The sequence below is a fragment of the Poecilia mexicana genome, unplaced genomic scaffold (assembly GCF_051168715.1).
Source record: "Poecilia mexicana isolate PSO_F unplaced genomic scaffold, ASM5116871v1 scaffold_15, whole genome shotgun sequence".
In the NCBI taxonomy this organism is placed as follows: domain Eukaryota; kingdom Metazoa; phylum Chordata; class Actinopteri; order Cyprinodontiformes; family Poeciliidae; genus Poecilia; species Poecilia mexicana.
The window spans coordinates 19,094,962-19,109,318 of NW_028263384.1; the positions used below are offsets into that span (position 1 = coordinate 19,094,962).

The window sequence follows — 14,357 nt, forward strand, 5'->3', positions numbered from 1 at the left end:
TGGACGGAGTCAGCCATCAGACAATTACAAAGAATTTGCTTTGTGACACCAGAAACCATTTTTCCATACAGCCAACCCCCTAGTTATGACAGCTCTCTTTCTTGCAGTGTCTCAAGGGGTTGGAGTAGAACATTATGATTGATTCATACTGCTGTAGTATTTTTCTTCCAGGAAAAAAAAAAAAAACAAGGGCTGGGCCTTGTAGCCCCTTGAACCTGATTGGCCTCTCATATATTTAGGGCAGAGCAGCTTCTCTGCCAAGAAAACAAGACGGCAACCTTCCCACTCAGTTTCTGTTTCTGTGGGAAAATAATTTGCTTTCCTTTGGCACTGAATGTTCGTTATCACCTTCAGTGTCTTAACTTGTACACATAATGTCATCTTCAGGCAACAAATTAATTTCTATCTCTCAGTGGTGTGTTAAAATGTTTTTTCTCTGAACAGAATTTTGATCTAAAAAAAAGAAAAAAGAAAAATAGACTCACAAAACATTGCAAATATGTCTCTAAACCTAATTTTTATAAGCTGAACACTGACTGGTTCAGCTTCAGGCTCATACATAATAACTTTATGTCTTGAAACGAAACCACAATCTGTCTTATGTCAGATTATAATATAGAGCGGCTGGCAGCGAGAGTGCACGAGAAGTAACATAACTAAAGGGGCCACAGCCTCACTTTAAATCATTTAAACATTGATTTTGTGCTTAGCTTTTGCTTGTTAATCTTTTCATAATGAAAAACTGCAAATGAAGACTTCAGAACAGCCAATAAAACATGGTCAGTGATCACTAATGCATTTTAATAGGCACATTCTAATGTTTGTTTCGCTCCTTTAAAACATAGGCCTGCCGGTCCATTTGTTATAAAACCTAAATCCTTCATCTGGTAATCCCTGACAATTATATTGCTTCCTCAAGAGTTAGTTTACAACCCTACCCTGTAAACAAATCTGCCACATTTGGAAAACGTAGGTAACAAGAGATGTAGCTCAAAGGACCTGGGGTGCTTACACTGTAAAATATATATATATCAGATTTTTTTTACAAGGACCTAAGTGGCTTATCACTGGGAACATGCATCTTTTTTCCTCAACAGAAAATGTATTCTTGCCTGAAGCAGATAAATATCACACTGCATCTCGTTTGATGTCCTGTACAGTAAAAGCCATGAAATGTTTCCACTGCTTATCCACTTCTGCTAGAACACTAACGCATACGAAGCGCTTCTCTATAATGCCTGACCACAACGCAGATCTGATCACGAATACCTACTGTGTCTCCGCAAGCTTAAATTAAGGTGTACATACCTAATATGCACAATGTGAACTCTGTCATCGTCAACGTGACTTGATGCACTCATCCGTGTAACCTCATCTTCTTCATTGCAGCAAAAGGCATACTGAAACATTTGAGAGGAGGTTTAAGTATGCAATTTGTATTTGGCATCTTATGGTCTGTTTCATGCATGGCTTCTGATAGCTTCCTTCAGGAAATGTTTTCGTTCATCATCAGGAATAACAAACGTATTCATGCTCGAGTGTGTGTTCTAAAAATAGACAAAAACTGTTTTATCTCTTACTCATACTGTACTCCAGTCTTATTAAATATAGCATAGTGCAAGTCAAACAACTAAACTTATGAATGATTCTAGTATAACCAGTTAATTGCATTCCCATCAATTTAATGCTATTTTTTGTACAAGAATAATTGGTAGATGCATTTTTTGTGTATTGTATGAACTGAGGCATTAAAGTCCACTTCAGTGGCTTGTAGGACAATGCATTGCCATCATCCACACATGCAAGAAAATAACTTCTGAAAAGCTGTCCAGAGTAGTAACTATTACTTCTGAAAAGGTTAGGAACTGACAAATTAATTCAATTCAATTGGCTTTATAAATTACCTGTGTAAAGCCAATTCACAATAAATGTCTCAAGGCACTTTTGAAAAACAAGAAATTCTCCTTTTCAATAAGATTCTTAGAAATCTCAGCACCGAAGATTTTACTGCACATTAAGAACACATTTCACAATAAACCCCCAGCAACTGTAATTATAATGCACTAGATTTCGCTCTAAGAATTGTCCATACTACAACAACATTGTTCTACTCTTTTTGTCCTCCTATTTTGATAATAGTTTGTGCCAATATTTCTCTCATATTTTCAGTTTGATACTATAGAATAATATTCTAAAACAAAAACAAACATATTTGAACCAGAATTACCAAACAGATAGCCACTGTGAGAACATGGAACATATCTATAAAACCATAATTTACCTGCAAGATCCCATCCTGGATAAAGAGTTTCATGAAAAAGAAATCCCCATTAATGGGTCCTTGGTCGACATATAGGAGAGTTCCTTGAGAAGCTGTGGTTTGAAATCTCACAATAATGTTGTTGAGAGTTCCAAGGTCAACACCTTGAAACTCAAGGTATGAATTCCCAAAGTAATGGAGGTAGCTTGAATCTGGGAAAGAGATAAATACACAAAGCTTAGACTGTGGGAAAGGTTAAGGAGACGTAAGCTACGTTACTTTATGAATCTTTAGAGTGCGATCAGCTAGGTTTCCCAATGGATCCTCTCAAGGAAAAAGAAACAGGAAGGTCAGCATATGCTACAGAGAAACATCTGCAGAATGATAAAAGCAAACTGATTTGTGACAAAAGGTGTCATGTCATTGTTTTGAATTTCACAAGTCATTTTGAAGTATTTTCACCCAAGTCTGCAGACAGTTAAATGGCCAGAGGTGCTTAGTGAGCTGAATTGCGCACCAACCACAGCTCTACTGTAACACATTTTCTGCTTGGTGTAAACTATCAAGTATTTTCAAGTTGAATAGTTCAAGTTCAAGTAAAGTCATATCATTGGTGCTAAAAGTCCCAGTGAAGTCAGAAGTCTTTCAATTTCATCAAGCTTAGTCTAAAGTCAATCAATTTTGATTCACAACTGGTTATGAGATATGGACCATGACTGAAAGAATGGGCGCCTTCCTGGTGAGATGTTGAGGGAATGTCCCTCTGGGAGGATGCCCCCAGAGGAGCTGGCCCAAGTGGCTGCGGAGAGGAAAGTGTGGAACTCTATGCTTAGGCGCCAGGATAAGTGGAAAAAAAATAATGTATGGATGGACAGACGGACGGACAGATTTCCAGGCGCTTCCCAGAGGGAATATATATCCCTTTTGGCTTACGAACGCATTGGGAATTGAACAAAATGAGCTGAAGAATGTCCCTGGACACCAAGATGCTTGGAATTTCCATCCTGGAACTGTTATCCCTGTGACCTAGTCTCAGGTAAGCAGAGGACAATAGCTGGATGGATGTACTTCTCCACTTTTATTAAATTATAAAAATTATAAACAAAACTGAAATTAAGATATTCTTGCAAGTTGCACTGTGCAACATTCCTCATCTTATTGTCAAAGCATACTATTTTTCATGGATGAGACTTGGCAATTATGGGGTATCTGATTGAAAGTTCTCCTCCTTGGACACGGTTGGGGGTTAGTGATGGAATGAAACTTAAAAGACCGACACTGACTCCAGCATTAGGATCACTGATGCTCAATATTTCTAATTTAAAAGAAGCTAACTAAAGAAAAAAGTCAAAAGCCAGAGCCTGGTAAATGGATGAAGCAATCCCAGATGAAATAGTCTTCTGCTCTGTTTCCTTTTCAGAGAGAGAGAAAAAAATAATCACTAGAGAAATCAGCAACGTGTTTTTTAAAGTTGATGATGTGATTAACCATACAGCTGCTAAGTGTGAACTTATCAATACTTGTCGAATGCCAAGTTCTAATAAGCCAGACCCCCTTTTGATCTAGCAGAAACTCCTTAGGGAATTTGGCAAGCCAGCTAACCTAAATACCCACATTCTCTCTAGGGAGCAATATTACCCAAACCCTGAGGAGGATCCTGGGATAACAAAAAGAGAGAATCATCAGGATCAGACCTACTGCGTTGCATGAATTAATCAGGATAAATGGATGCGGAAGCAGTGCCGTACTGTCTTCTGCTTTGCTACCGACAATGGGGTTTGCCAATGCTGATGATGGAAAATTACCCCTCAGAGACAAAGCTATTCATTAATTTTAAAGCCTTGTTTAGTCTGATGTAGTCTTTGATGCATTAGGAGGTTGCTGCCAGGAAGCAGCATCATGCCTCATTAACAGTAGATTTCAGTCTCTTCTTCAAAGGTCTACTGTTTTTACTATTACCTATTGCATTCACATTCCAGATTTTTGCACATGCCTTAGGTAACTATTCATGCCCTATCTAAATTGTAAATCTACACAATCTTTCCCACTATGTTCCATATCTGTTTTTTTTTCCACTGTTAACATAATGCTGACAAAGCAATTTTTCAACCCTCTAATCTTTTCAAAAGCTTTTCCAGTTCCTATAAAGGGAAAATGTTGTCTACTGAGGATATTCATTGATATAAATCTTTCAGATCTGATTTAATTAGGGCCAGTTCTGATACATGATCATAAAAGAGGTGAGAAAACTGATATAAGTCATATTTAATGGAACAAGGAGAGGAGGAGCGCAGTGTTGCGGCACAAACTGTAGGCGAATGTCAGCAGGGTTAAAGTAGAAGACGTTCCACTAGAAAAATATATCTGAAGAAATGTGAACTAAGGATCAATTAATTGGGAGACAGAACTTTGATGGGGAAATTTAATTAATATGGACTTAATGTACCATTTATAAAAAAAAAAAAAAAAAAAAAAGAAGTCATGATGTAAGTTCTGCTTTGCCGCTGATTTATTGGGTAAGGTAATAGACTGACTGATTGAACTTGTCACACGACAGAGATAAAATACTGCAGAAGACCATTCTTGGACCTGAGCAATTTCACAGTCCCAAAAGAAGGCAAAAGGTCATTTTGTACTTACAAAATTGGCAGAGAAATGACCTATAATAGATAAGATTTTGCTGAATATCCTTCCTCTACTATAGAACATGAAGGATCCAATTCAAAATATATTACAGGCTTTTTCTGGTTTTGCTGGTATAGCTATGAGCCCAAATGTTGAACAAGTCAATTTATTTTTTTTTATGCAGATATTGACACGCTAGCATCAGCAGATGATATACAACTAAATTAAAACAAAACAAAACAAAAAAAAAACTCCACAAAATTATGTTGTGTGTAGTAAAGTGGAAGTAGACACTCAATGAGTAATGGACACATTAAGAACAGAAGCGCAGTAAAAGCATAACAAATTTTTTGTCAGTAATTTGAAAGCAATTCTTCTCTGATTCAGTGTCAATTCATATTGTCAATTAATAGCATTGATAATCTATAAAAAGATGCATTACTGCCGAGGTATCACACAACAAACATGTCATAATGGATAAAAGTAAAGTGCTCTCTCTGGACCTTTCCCATTTACAGTGTTGCAAAACGTACTGATGGAATTGGTGAGAAATCTAAAGCTTTAAATCTAAAGCAGATTTTTGCATGCACTTCATCACACAAACCATTTTTCCACTGTCTGACTTTAAATCAGACTGGATGGAAAAACTGAATGGAAATAACTGATGACTATAATGCAAAGAAGAGGACAACAGAACCTTTAAGACAGTTTGTGGGAAAAAATGGGTCAGAATCAAAAGTGACCCATAAGTGCTCAGTACTTATTGCCTGTGTAATTTCACTTCACAGTATATTTTATGGACTTATTTTTGTTGTTTTCATTGTATGTTTGGTTTACTAGAGTCTCATCTGAATTTCATGTCAATATCCCCGATATAAATATTTTGGAAAAAAAAAAAAAAAAAAAACATAAATTGGTTCAATACTTACTTTTCCTGATGTATTATTTAGATATTTTTTTAAATAAATGACTGCTGCAACTGCTGCAATGGAATAAAAAGAGAAATACTTCTAATAGAAGGATGCATAAAATAAACCTTAAATGTCAAATTTATTTATAACTTTCTAATTAGAGAAAGTCTTAATGACGGCAATATTAATTCACCAAATCACTCAGAAAGGTTACAGGAATCAGTATCTAAATACAGACAAAGTGTATGTTACAAAAATAAATAAATAAAAAAAAACATAATCAAGAGCACCAAAACAAAATCACAGATGTGGGAATTAAGATTAATAGTGGGACTGCCGTAAGAGGTGCTGAATGTTAAAGATGACTAACATCTTATTCATCAAGGTGATTCTGTGCAGCTTCGAGGGGATAATTTGATTTCCACAACACATGGCAGCAAACGATAACAGCATCACCTGTGTCATGGTGATCACTTGAAGGAAAGTCAACCAAATCATAGCTGAGCAGGAGTAAGCCTCCTTCCATCCCAATTTCAGATTCTCATCAGCTTTCACATTACATAGTAAAGGTTCTATGCTGTGTAGCCCAGCTCCAAATGTACAGAGCAGAAAAGAACCGATTTAAACCTTAAGGTTTATTTCGAAGCAGTTCTGAATATTCTTTTCACATTAGAATAAAAGAAAAGAATCGTACGCTGTCAATGTACCGTGCGTACACCCCTCTTATGTTTTGACTTCACTTTAACTTGATATATATATTTCAGAGATTGTGGAACAGTCTGTGGTTTAAAGGAGCACTGAGTCTATTTCAAGCAGCACCAAGGGCACTGCATGTGTTTAGATGGTGACCTAGTTTAATAAACTCGTGAGTTTCTGGCTCCTCTTACTTTAAAACTTATTTACTTTGATTATGCACTTATGTGTAGAAGAGTAAAAGGATGTTTCAGTGTGCAGATGCTCGGGTTTGTCTCCTATAACAACATTTTTTGTGCACCTTTAACCCTTTCTTAACCAGTGTGCTGACTAAGAGCTGCATCAGGTGCTGTGGGGAGGACTCAATTACATTTGGCCCACACTGATTTTCAAAGTGTCGCAACAAATTGGCTCAAGCTTGTCTGTGTTCAGTAGGTCTGTTTTACAGTTCTGTGCACAGTTTCAAAGGTAGACAGACCTCATCTGTCACAGAGTAACAATCTGTCCTGCACTCCTGAATTCCTCCTCTTACATAGATGACTGCATCCAGTCCCAATAATGTGTAACAAATTATGTTCAGCATCTGTCATTTGAGATTTTAAGGATGTAAAACCAAACACTGATCAGCTATATTACTCTCTGGAATCACATTTTTTTCCTCAAATAGATATAGGCAACACAATTTAGAAGAAAGCACAGAGATATATTTGCACAGAATGTCAGCATAGCTGCACAGAGCTCCTATGACAATCTCTGAATCAGAGCTTATAAATCATAACTTGTTATTTTCAAAAGGCTCCATAAAAATTCAATTTAGAGAAGGGCTCAGATTGTCTTCTCTCATTCAAAGCTAGCAATACGCTGTGTAGCTGTGTTTGCTCTGAAGGACATGGTAACTATGGATTTTTAATTCAAAACCAAGTTCCTGGAACTGGGCTCATTACTTTACCACATTCAGAGTTTATCCATTTAGAAAGTGTAACTTGGAGTCAATTTGTTTAATATATGATGTTTGCACAAGTAAGAAGAGTAGCATGGTTCCCATATGGCAGAATCTTTCTTTAAATTTTTTCATAATGTCACACAAGGAAGTAGTCTTAAAAATATACACAGTTGGGGTGTGCTGTGGTAGTGCAGGGGTTAAGCACAACACACATATAAAGGAGGCCTTAGCCCTCGACATGGCTGTCGCAGGTTCGATTCCCAGCCTGGTGAGCTTTGCCGCATGTCCTCCTCCTCTCTCATTACCCACTTTCCTGTCAATTAACTATCACATAAAGGCCACTAGAGCCAAAAAATCTAAAAAAAAAATACTATATATATATATATACACTAACTGCATCAGATGCAGTGAATACACAGAAGTTTAAAGTCAACAAATGAAAAGATAACAAGGAACTTTTATATTTGTTTTTCCAAAAATAATAGATTCAAAACAATAGATATTTTCTATGATCATTTTTTAAACTTTTATCCATTCTTAGCAAGTAAATAAAAATGAACACTGTATGTACTTTTCAGGAGAGCAGCAGATGCCTGGTTTAATATGAAAATATCGTATCTTCTGTTACAATGTTTTATTGACACAAGGACCGAAAACGGTATTTAAATTGTAGTGAATGTAGCAGAACAAATGGAACACAGGAAGTAAACAAGAAGAGTTCTTAATTACTACATGCACATGTTTTTGTGTTGTTTTGGACTATTTGTGAAATATATTCATGCCATTTTCTATCTAGATAAACTGTTCAAATGTAGAATGTGAAATGTGCTCAGGAATCATAAAGTGGAATACAATTACAAACAATACTACCACATTGGTATTTTACCACAAACAATTTTTATAAGTACACAACATGGTCCATACCTGTGGATGGTTCAGCTGTTGGTACTGGGCTTAGAGCTGGCATTAGAACCCTGGGTGTATAGCCGCTAGTGATGTTCTCGCTTGGCGTCACCAAGGGAACAGGATTCGTATTGGGAGGCAGGCAGCTGACCTTGTTTATGCCATCTACACAGGAAAATGCTTCTGGACATGGATTAAGCAGGCAGTCATCATAGTTGTGCTCACAGTTCCTCCCCTGTGTACATAAATTAGACAGCCTTGAGATGTGTCATGCAACTGTGCCTTGAAATGCTAAATGAGACGTGGTGTTCATAGTTTGAATCGTCAAAGTATTTAGTAGATTTTAGATTTAAAAATCATATTATTAAAGACGATACCCAACAGCAAAAAAATAAAATAAATAAATCATGATTAGTTTGTCATGTAATTACATAATTTTCCCCTATTTAGATTGATTTACTTGATAAAGTGTATTTTTTAAACTACTACCTAGAAAGACTAATCACAAGTTATTTTATTGACAAGAAATTATTCAAAAGGAGTATTTAACTCCAAACTAGCTATTTAATTTTAAGCTATATACTTTGTTGGTTAAGTAAATATTTACCTTGCTAATTGAATATTTAGTTTGAAATGGTGACATTTATAAATCAATGAATAACATGGAGAAAATATGACTTAGAAAACTTGGTAACACTTTATTTGAAGGGGTGTGCATAAGACTGACATGACCTGTCATAAAAATGACATAACATCTGTTATGAACATAAAGTAGTCTTTATGAATGTTTATAACAGTTGTTATGAAGTGTAATTTGGTAAATAATGACACTTCTAATGCAAAATTCCTCTAAAAGTTGCATTGAACGACCATTAAAAATGACCATCAAAATCATGCAAAGTTGGCACTTTTAATGGACTTTTAATGCAACTTTTAGAGCAACTTTGCATTAAAGGTGTCATTATTTATGTCATTATTTACTGAATGACACTTCATGACAACTTCATAAACATTCATAAAGACTTCTTTGTGTTCATGACAGGTGTTGCGGACTAGCGTAAATGCCGGCAGGTGGAATAATGGAGGACCATAATTTGCTAACAGCTGACGTAAACTGCTTGTGTGAGGGAAATAAAAAACAAAAAAATAAATTTCAGAACAGTTAAAAAGGCTAATAAATAGATTCATAAGCACAAAAACAAAGGGTATTATATCTAGTTTTATAAATGCATGATATAGTTGTAGTTAGTTAACCTTGGTAGAAACTGCAGCGCTCAGATATGAACAGAGGCGGAGCGCATTAAAACAGCTGGTTCAAGTCAGAGCAGGACGCCAACCTTTAGCGTGTAAAACGGTGTGGGGAGTCAAAGCGATGTGTAATCTGAGTGGAGATTTAACGGTGATAAAGTGTTGACGGAAGCTCTAAACACACCAGCAGCACTTTCCATCCGTCTTTGCAGGTCTTCTACTTCACCATAGTCTTTTCTTCCCAAACAGCAAGTTGGTACACTACCGCCACCAGCTGGTCAGTCTGTGTAACCTTTAAATCAGCTGATCTTGGTTCGTCTTCATCTACTATCCAGGATTGCCTCGGATTTTGATCCTCCCCGTTACCCAAAATAATGATTGTTTTTTTATAGATTTAGTTTACAATGACAAACAAAAATCATGCGTTTGCATAGATCTGAAAATGACATAGCCTTGACATTTACTGTGGCACATATTGTGTTTGTGGTGGTCAAGCATGGTGGGATGGGTTTGAGATCCCCTGGTTTTCTCATGGGTAAATCTTACAACTTTATTTGTGCTCTGCCCACAATTTATTTTGTTTGTTACTTTAATTAGTTCATGTCATTTTCATTTAATTGAATGATTTTATATTTATATTTATGGCATTAACTTAGCAAACCGTTACCTGTTCCCACATCAATGTTCCAATGTTTGCTGACACAAGAACAAGAAAATAAATGTTTGACTAAACAAGCAAAATTTACTTTCTTATGTATAGATACTGAAAAAACTTCAAAAGAAATTATCATATATGGGACAAAATCCAAGTGAATCAGACTATTTTGAATATAAACAAGAATAAAAAGTATGCGATTTGCTGGTGGGATGATGTAACACCACCAGCAAAGAAGAGTCTGTGATGTCACTAGTGAGGCAGTCTGTGTGATGTCATAAACTATACATATAGAACAGAATTCTGCATATTTTTCATTGCTGTATCACTGACTAGTTCAGACATTAGCAAAGCTTTTTCAAAACGACCGTTCAGGTAATTTAGAAATCGATAGATTTTGGAGAACGTATTGAGGGAAAATGTCTTATCAAAACCCGAGAAGCCACAATGGAATGATGGGACCCCAGGTGAGAAGGGGCATCCATCGAAATGTCCAAGGCGGGTTCCCTCCTGTGCACCCGAATGTTTTGCACGAGGAAATCCAAAGGGTGGGCTCTCTTTTAGAAATGGAGAGAGCCCACAGGTTTGAAGACAATCAAAGACTGGCCCAGCTGGAAGCAGAGCTGGAAGAAACGAAACTCCAGTTAAAAAGGCAGAAAGCTCTTAAAGAAGTGTTTATCAACAAGGGCAAAGAGACAAAGAGGGAACTCGAGAGAATAGAGAAGCTTAGTGATCCAGCAGTTATTAATGCTGCGAACCTCGCTTCCACGGTGCACAACGATATGAAATATAAGAACAAGAAGATGCTCCAACAAGACTTTGTAGAATTAAAGATGGCCCACCTCCACAGCCAAGAAGTATTTACATCAGAAATCCAGGCTGAGAAAGAAAAAAGCAAAACCCTTCAAGAAGAACTGGACAAACTCCAGACTTCCCACGAGGAGCTTTGCTCCAAGTATGAATCCGAGGTTGCTCTGGTGAGGCAGGAGGCCGAGATGCAAACGTTTTATGAAGAGAGGGTTAGTGAGGTACAACTGGTCCTTGAGAATCTAAGAGCTGAAAAGGACGATATGTTTCAAAAGATGTCAGAAGACATCACATTTCTGCAAAGTAGCGAAAAAAGTTTACAGGCAGAATTGCACCAGATGAAACGTTCATACGAAGAACTCAATGAGAAGTATGAAAGAGATGTTTCTGGTCTTAAAGCCCAAGTGGAAAGACATCAGAAAGAGCTAGAGCATGAAAGAGAAGCCAGTTCAGATAGAGCAAAGAAAGACATCGAGGAAATCAACAAACTGAGAGAAGATCGAGACTTTATCTATGAATCAATGACAAAAGAGTTCACGTTTCTGCAAATCAGTGAACACAATTTGCTGGTGGAGTTGGACCAGGTGAAACGTTCATATGAAGAACTCGATCAGAAGTATAAAAGAGATGTTTCTGGTCTTAAAGCCCAAGTGGAAATACATGAGAAAGAGCTAGAGCATGAAAGAAAAGCCAATTCAGAGAGAGCAAAGAAAGACCTCGAGGAAATCAACAAAGTGAGAGAAGATCGAGACTTTATCTATGAATCAATGACAAAAGAGTTCACGTTTCTGCAAAGCAGCGAAAAAAGTTTACAGGCAGAATTGGACCAGGTGAAACGTTCATACGAAGAACTCAATGAGAAGTATGAAAGAGATGTTTCTGGTCTTGAAGCCCAAGTGGAAACACATGAGAAAGAGCTAGAGCGTGAAAGGAAAGCCAATTCAGATAAAGCAAAGAGAGATGACCTTGAGCAAATCTACAAACTGAGATATGAAGCAATGTCAAAAGAGGTCCAGACCCTGCATCAGAAATTCAAGAAGATCGCAAAAGATTTAAAATGTAATATGGGCCAATATGAAACAAGACATTCTTCACTTCTACAGAAGGTGGAAAAGCTTCAGATAAAGATAATTCAGGAGACAAAAGAACACTTGAAGAACGTGGTGCTTCTCAAGAATATGAAAGCCATAAATGCCACCCTCCGAGAAAACACGGCAAAAGAGATAGAATTACTGCAAGAGAAGGAAAGGGATGCGCAGACTGAGTTAGAGAAGATAAAAGATTTATACCAGGTGCTGCATTGTAGATATGAAACCGACATTGCTGCACTGAAACAAGAAGTAGAAAAATTTCAGCAAGTAAGTTGTGAGAGAAATATTAATTTGGAAAAAGCAAATGACTATCTAGACCTTGCCAACTTTCTGACAGATGAGAAGGAAGATCTCGAACAAAAAACACCACAAGAGTTCATAGATTTTCAAGAGGAGGAGAAAGAGAGCCAACCTGACCATGTTGAAGTTTTACATCAAGAGGTTTCTTCTGAGGAGGATTTCTTAGAAGAAACCTCATCAATTTGTCCCCTGTATTTGGAAATGACAGACTTCGCTGCAGGATCCATCCAGGAGAATTTGGACAACATGGAGGATGATAAAAGGAAAAAACCAAAGCTTTCAATTTGGAAAAGAATGCAAAACTCTATGCGTTTCAAGAAATCGAAAAAAGAAAGAAAAGAGTGAACTAAAATCAAGAACATCTAGCTTTAACCATCGTGCCATGCGACACTCTGTTATGAGGAAATTTAGAAAGGCCAGTTTTTTTCCTCCCATTAAAGAACTAAAAAAAAGATCCCTTCCTAACCCAATTCAAAAACACACTAAAACTTTAAGATGAATTTGAAATAGAAAAAAATGGGCAGCACAGAGATGCAGTGGCTAGCACTGCAGCTGCACAGTGAGGATGTGTCACATCTTTGCTGTGTGGAGTTTGCATGTTCTCCCCGTGCCTGCGTGGGTTTTCTCCAGGTGCTCTGGTTTCCCCCACATCCCCTAAAACATGTAGGTTAGGTCAATTGGTCAATGTAAATTGCCCCCTAAAGGAGTTTAAGAAACTGCAAGAATTGCTTTAAAATCACCTAAGAGTCATGTGGCATCAGCACTACATCTGAGACCTCCCATTAAACAACTAAAAAAAAGATCCCTTCCTAACCCAATTCAAAAACACACTAAAACTTTAAGATGAATTTGAAATAGAAAAAAAAATGGGCAGCACAGAGATGCAGTGGCTAGCACTGCAGCTGCACAGTGAGGATGTGTCACATCTTTGCTGTGTGGAGTTTGCATGTTCTCCCCGTGCCTGCGTGGGTTTTCTCCAGGTGCTCTGGTTTCCCCCACATCCCGTAAAACATGTAGGTTAGGTCAATTGGTCAATGTAAATTGCCCCCTAAAGGAGTTTAAGAAACTGCAAGAATTGCTTCTTTACACACATGCACACATATAAACATGCACACACATACACATCCCTTCCATAGGCTGCCACCTTATCGTGGTGGAGTGGTTTGAGTGTCCCAGTGATCCTAGGAGCTGTCAGGGGCTTCATCCCTCTGGTTGGGTCACCCAATGCAGACAGGTCCTAGGTGAGGAACCAGACCAAGTGCAGCCCAAAGACCCCTTATGATGAGTACCACCATTGGAAACAGTGTTCCCTCGGCCGGACGCGGGTCACCAGGGCCCCACTCTGGAGCCAGGCCTTGAGGTGGGGCACGCTGGCAAGCGCCTGGTGGCCGGGCTTTAACCCACGGAGCCCAATCAGGCTAAATAATACATATTTAGTTTACAAAATAAATTTAGCATTAAGCTAAATATTTAAGCTAAATATTTATTTAGCTTAATGCTAAATTTATTAAGCTAAATATTTATTTAGCTAAATATTAAGCTAAATATTTATTTAGCTAATGCTAAATTTATTAAGCTAAAGCTAAGCTAATAAATTTAGCATTTAGCATTAAGCTAAATAAACATTTAGCTTAATGCTAAACATTTAGCTTAATTTATTAAGCTAAATTTTTATTTAGCTTAATGCTAAATTTATTAAGCTAAATATGTATTTAGCTTAATGCAAAATTAAACTAAATAAATAATAAAATAATATTATTTAATTATTAAATTAAATATTTATTTTAATAAATAATATTTAATTATTAAATAATTAAATAATAATTTAATTATTAAATTATTTATATAAAAGCTAAATAAAATATTTAGCTTTTATTAAGCTAAATATTTATTTAGCATTAAGCTAAATATTTATTTAGCT

At 36.8% G+C, this 14,357-nt stretch overlaps 2 protein-coding genes across 2 annotated transcripts in view; one reads left to right on the forward strand and one right to left on the reverse strand.

The window, feature by feature from the left end:
• Positions 1–14,357, reverse strand: part of eys (EGF-like photoreceptor maintenance factor) — a 183,479-nt gene that overhangs the window by 71,586 nt on the left and 97,536 nt on the right. Inside the window, exons 33-35 of the mRNA XM_088012971.1 lie at positions 8,357–8,570; positions 2,282–2,472; positions 1,309–1,400 (exon numbers count right to left, since the gene is read on the reverse strand). Of these exons, the coding sequence (XP_087869097.1) occupies positions 1,309–1,400; positions 2,282–2,472; positions 8,357–8,570 (497 nt within the window). The remainder of the gene's footprint in view (positions 1–1,308; positions 1,401–2,281; positions 2,473–8,356; positions 8,571–14,357) is intronic.
• Positions 10,602–13,217, forward strand: LOC148155327 (uncharacterized). The gene has a single exon (XM_088013242.1). The coding sequence runs from the start codon at positions 10,658–10,660 to the stop codon at positions 12,779–12,781; it is 2,124 nt and encodes a 707-aa protein (XP_087869368.1). The 5' UTR covers positions 10,602–10,657; the 3' UTR covers positions 12,782–13,217.

Excerpts from the sequence above, each read along its gene's own strand:
- LOC148155327 (XM_088013242.1), top strand. The coding sequence starts at position 10,658 with ATGTCTTATCAAAACCCGAGAAGCCACAATGGAATGATGGGACCCCAG.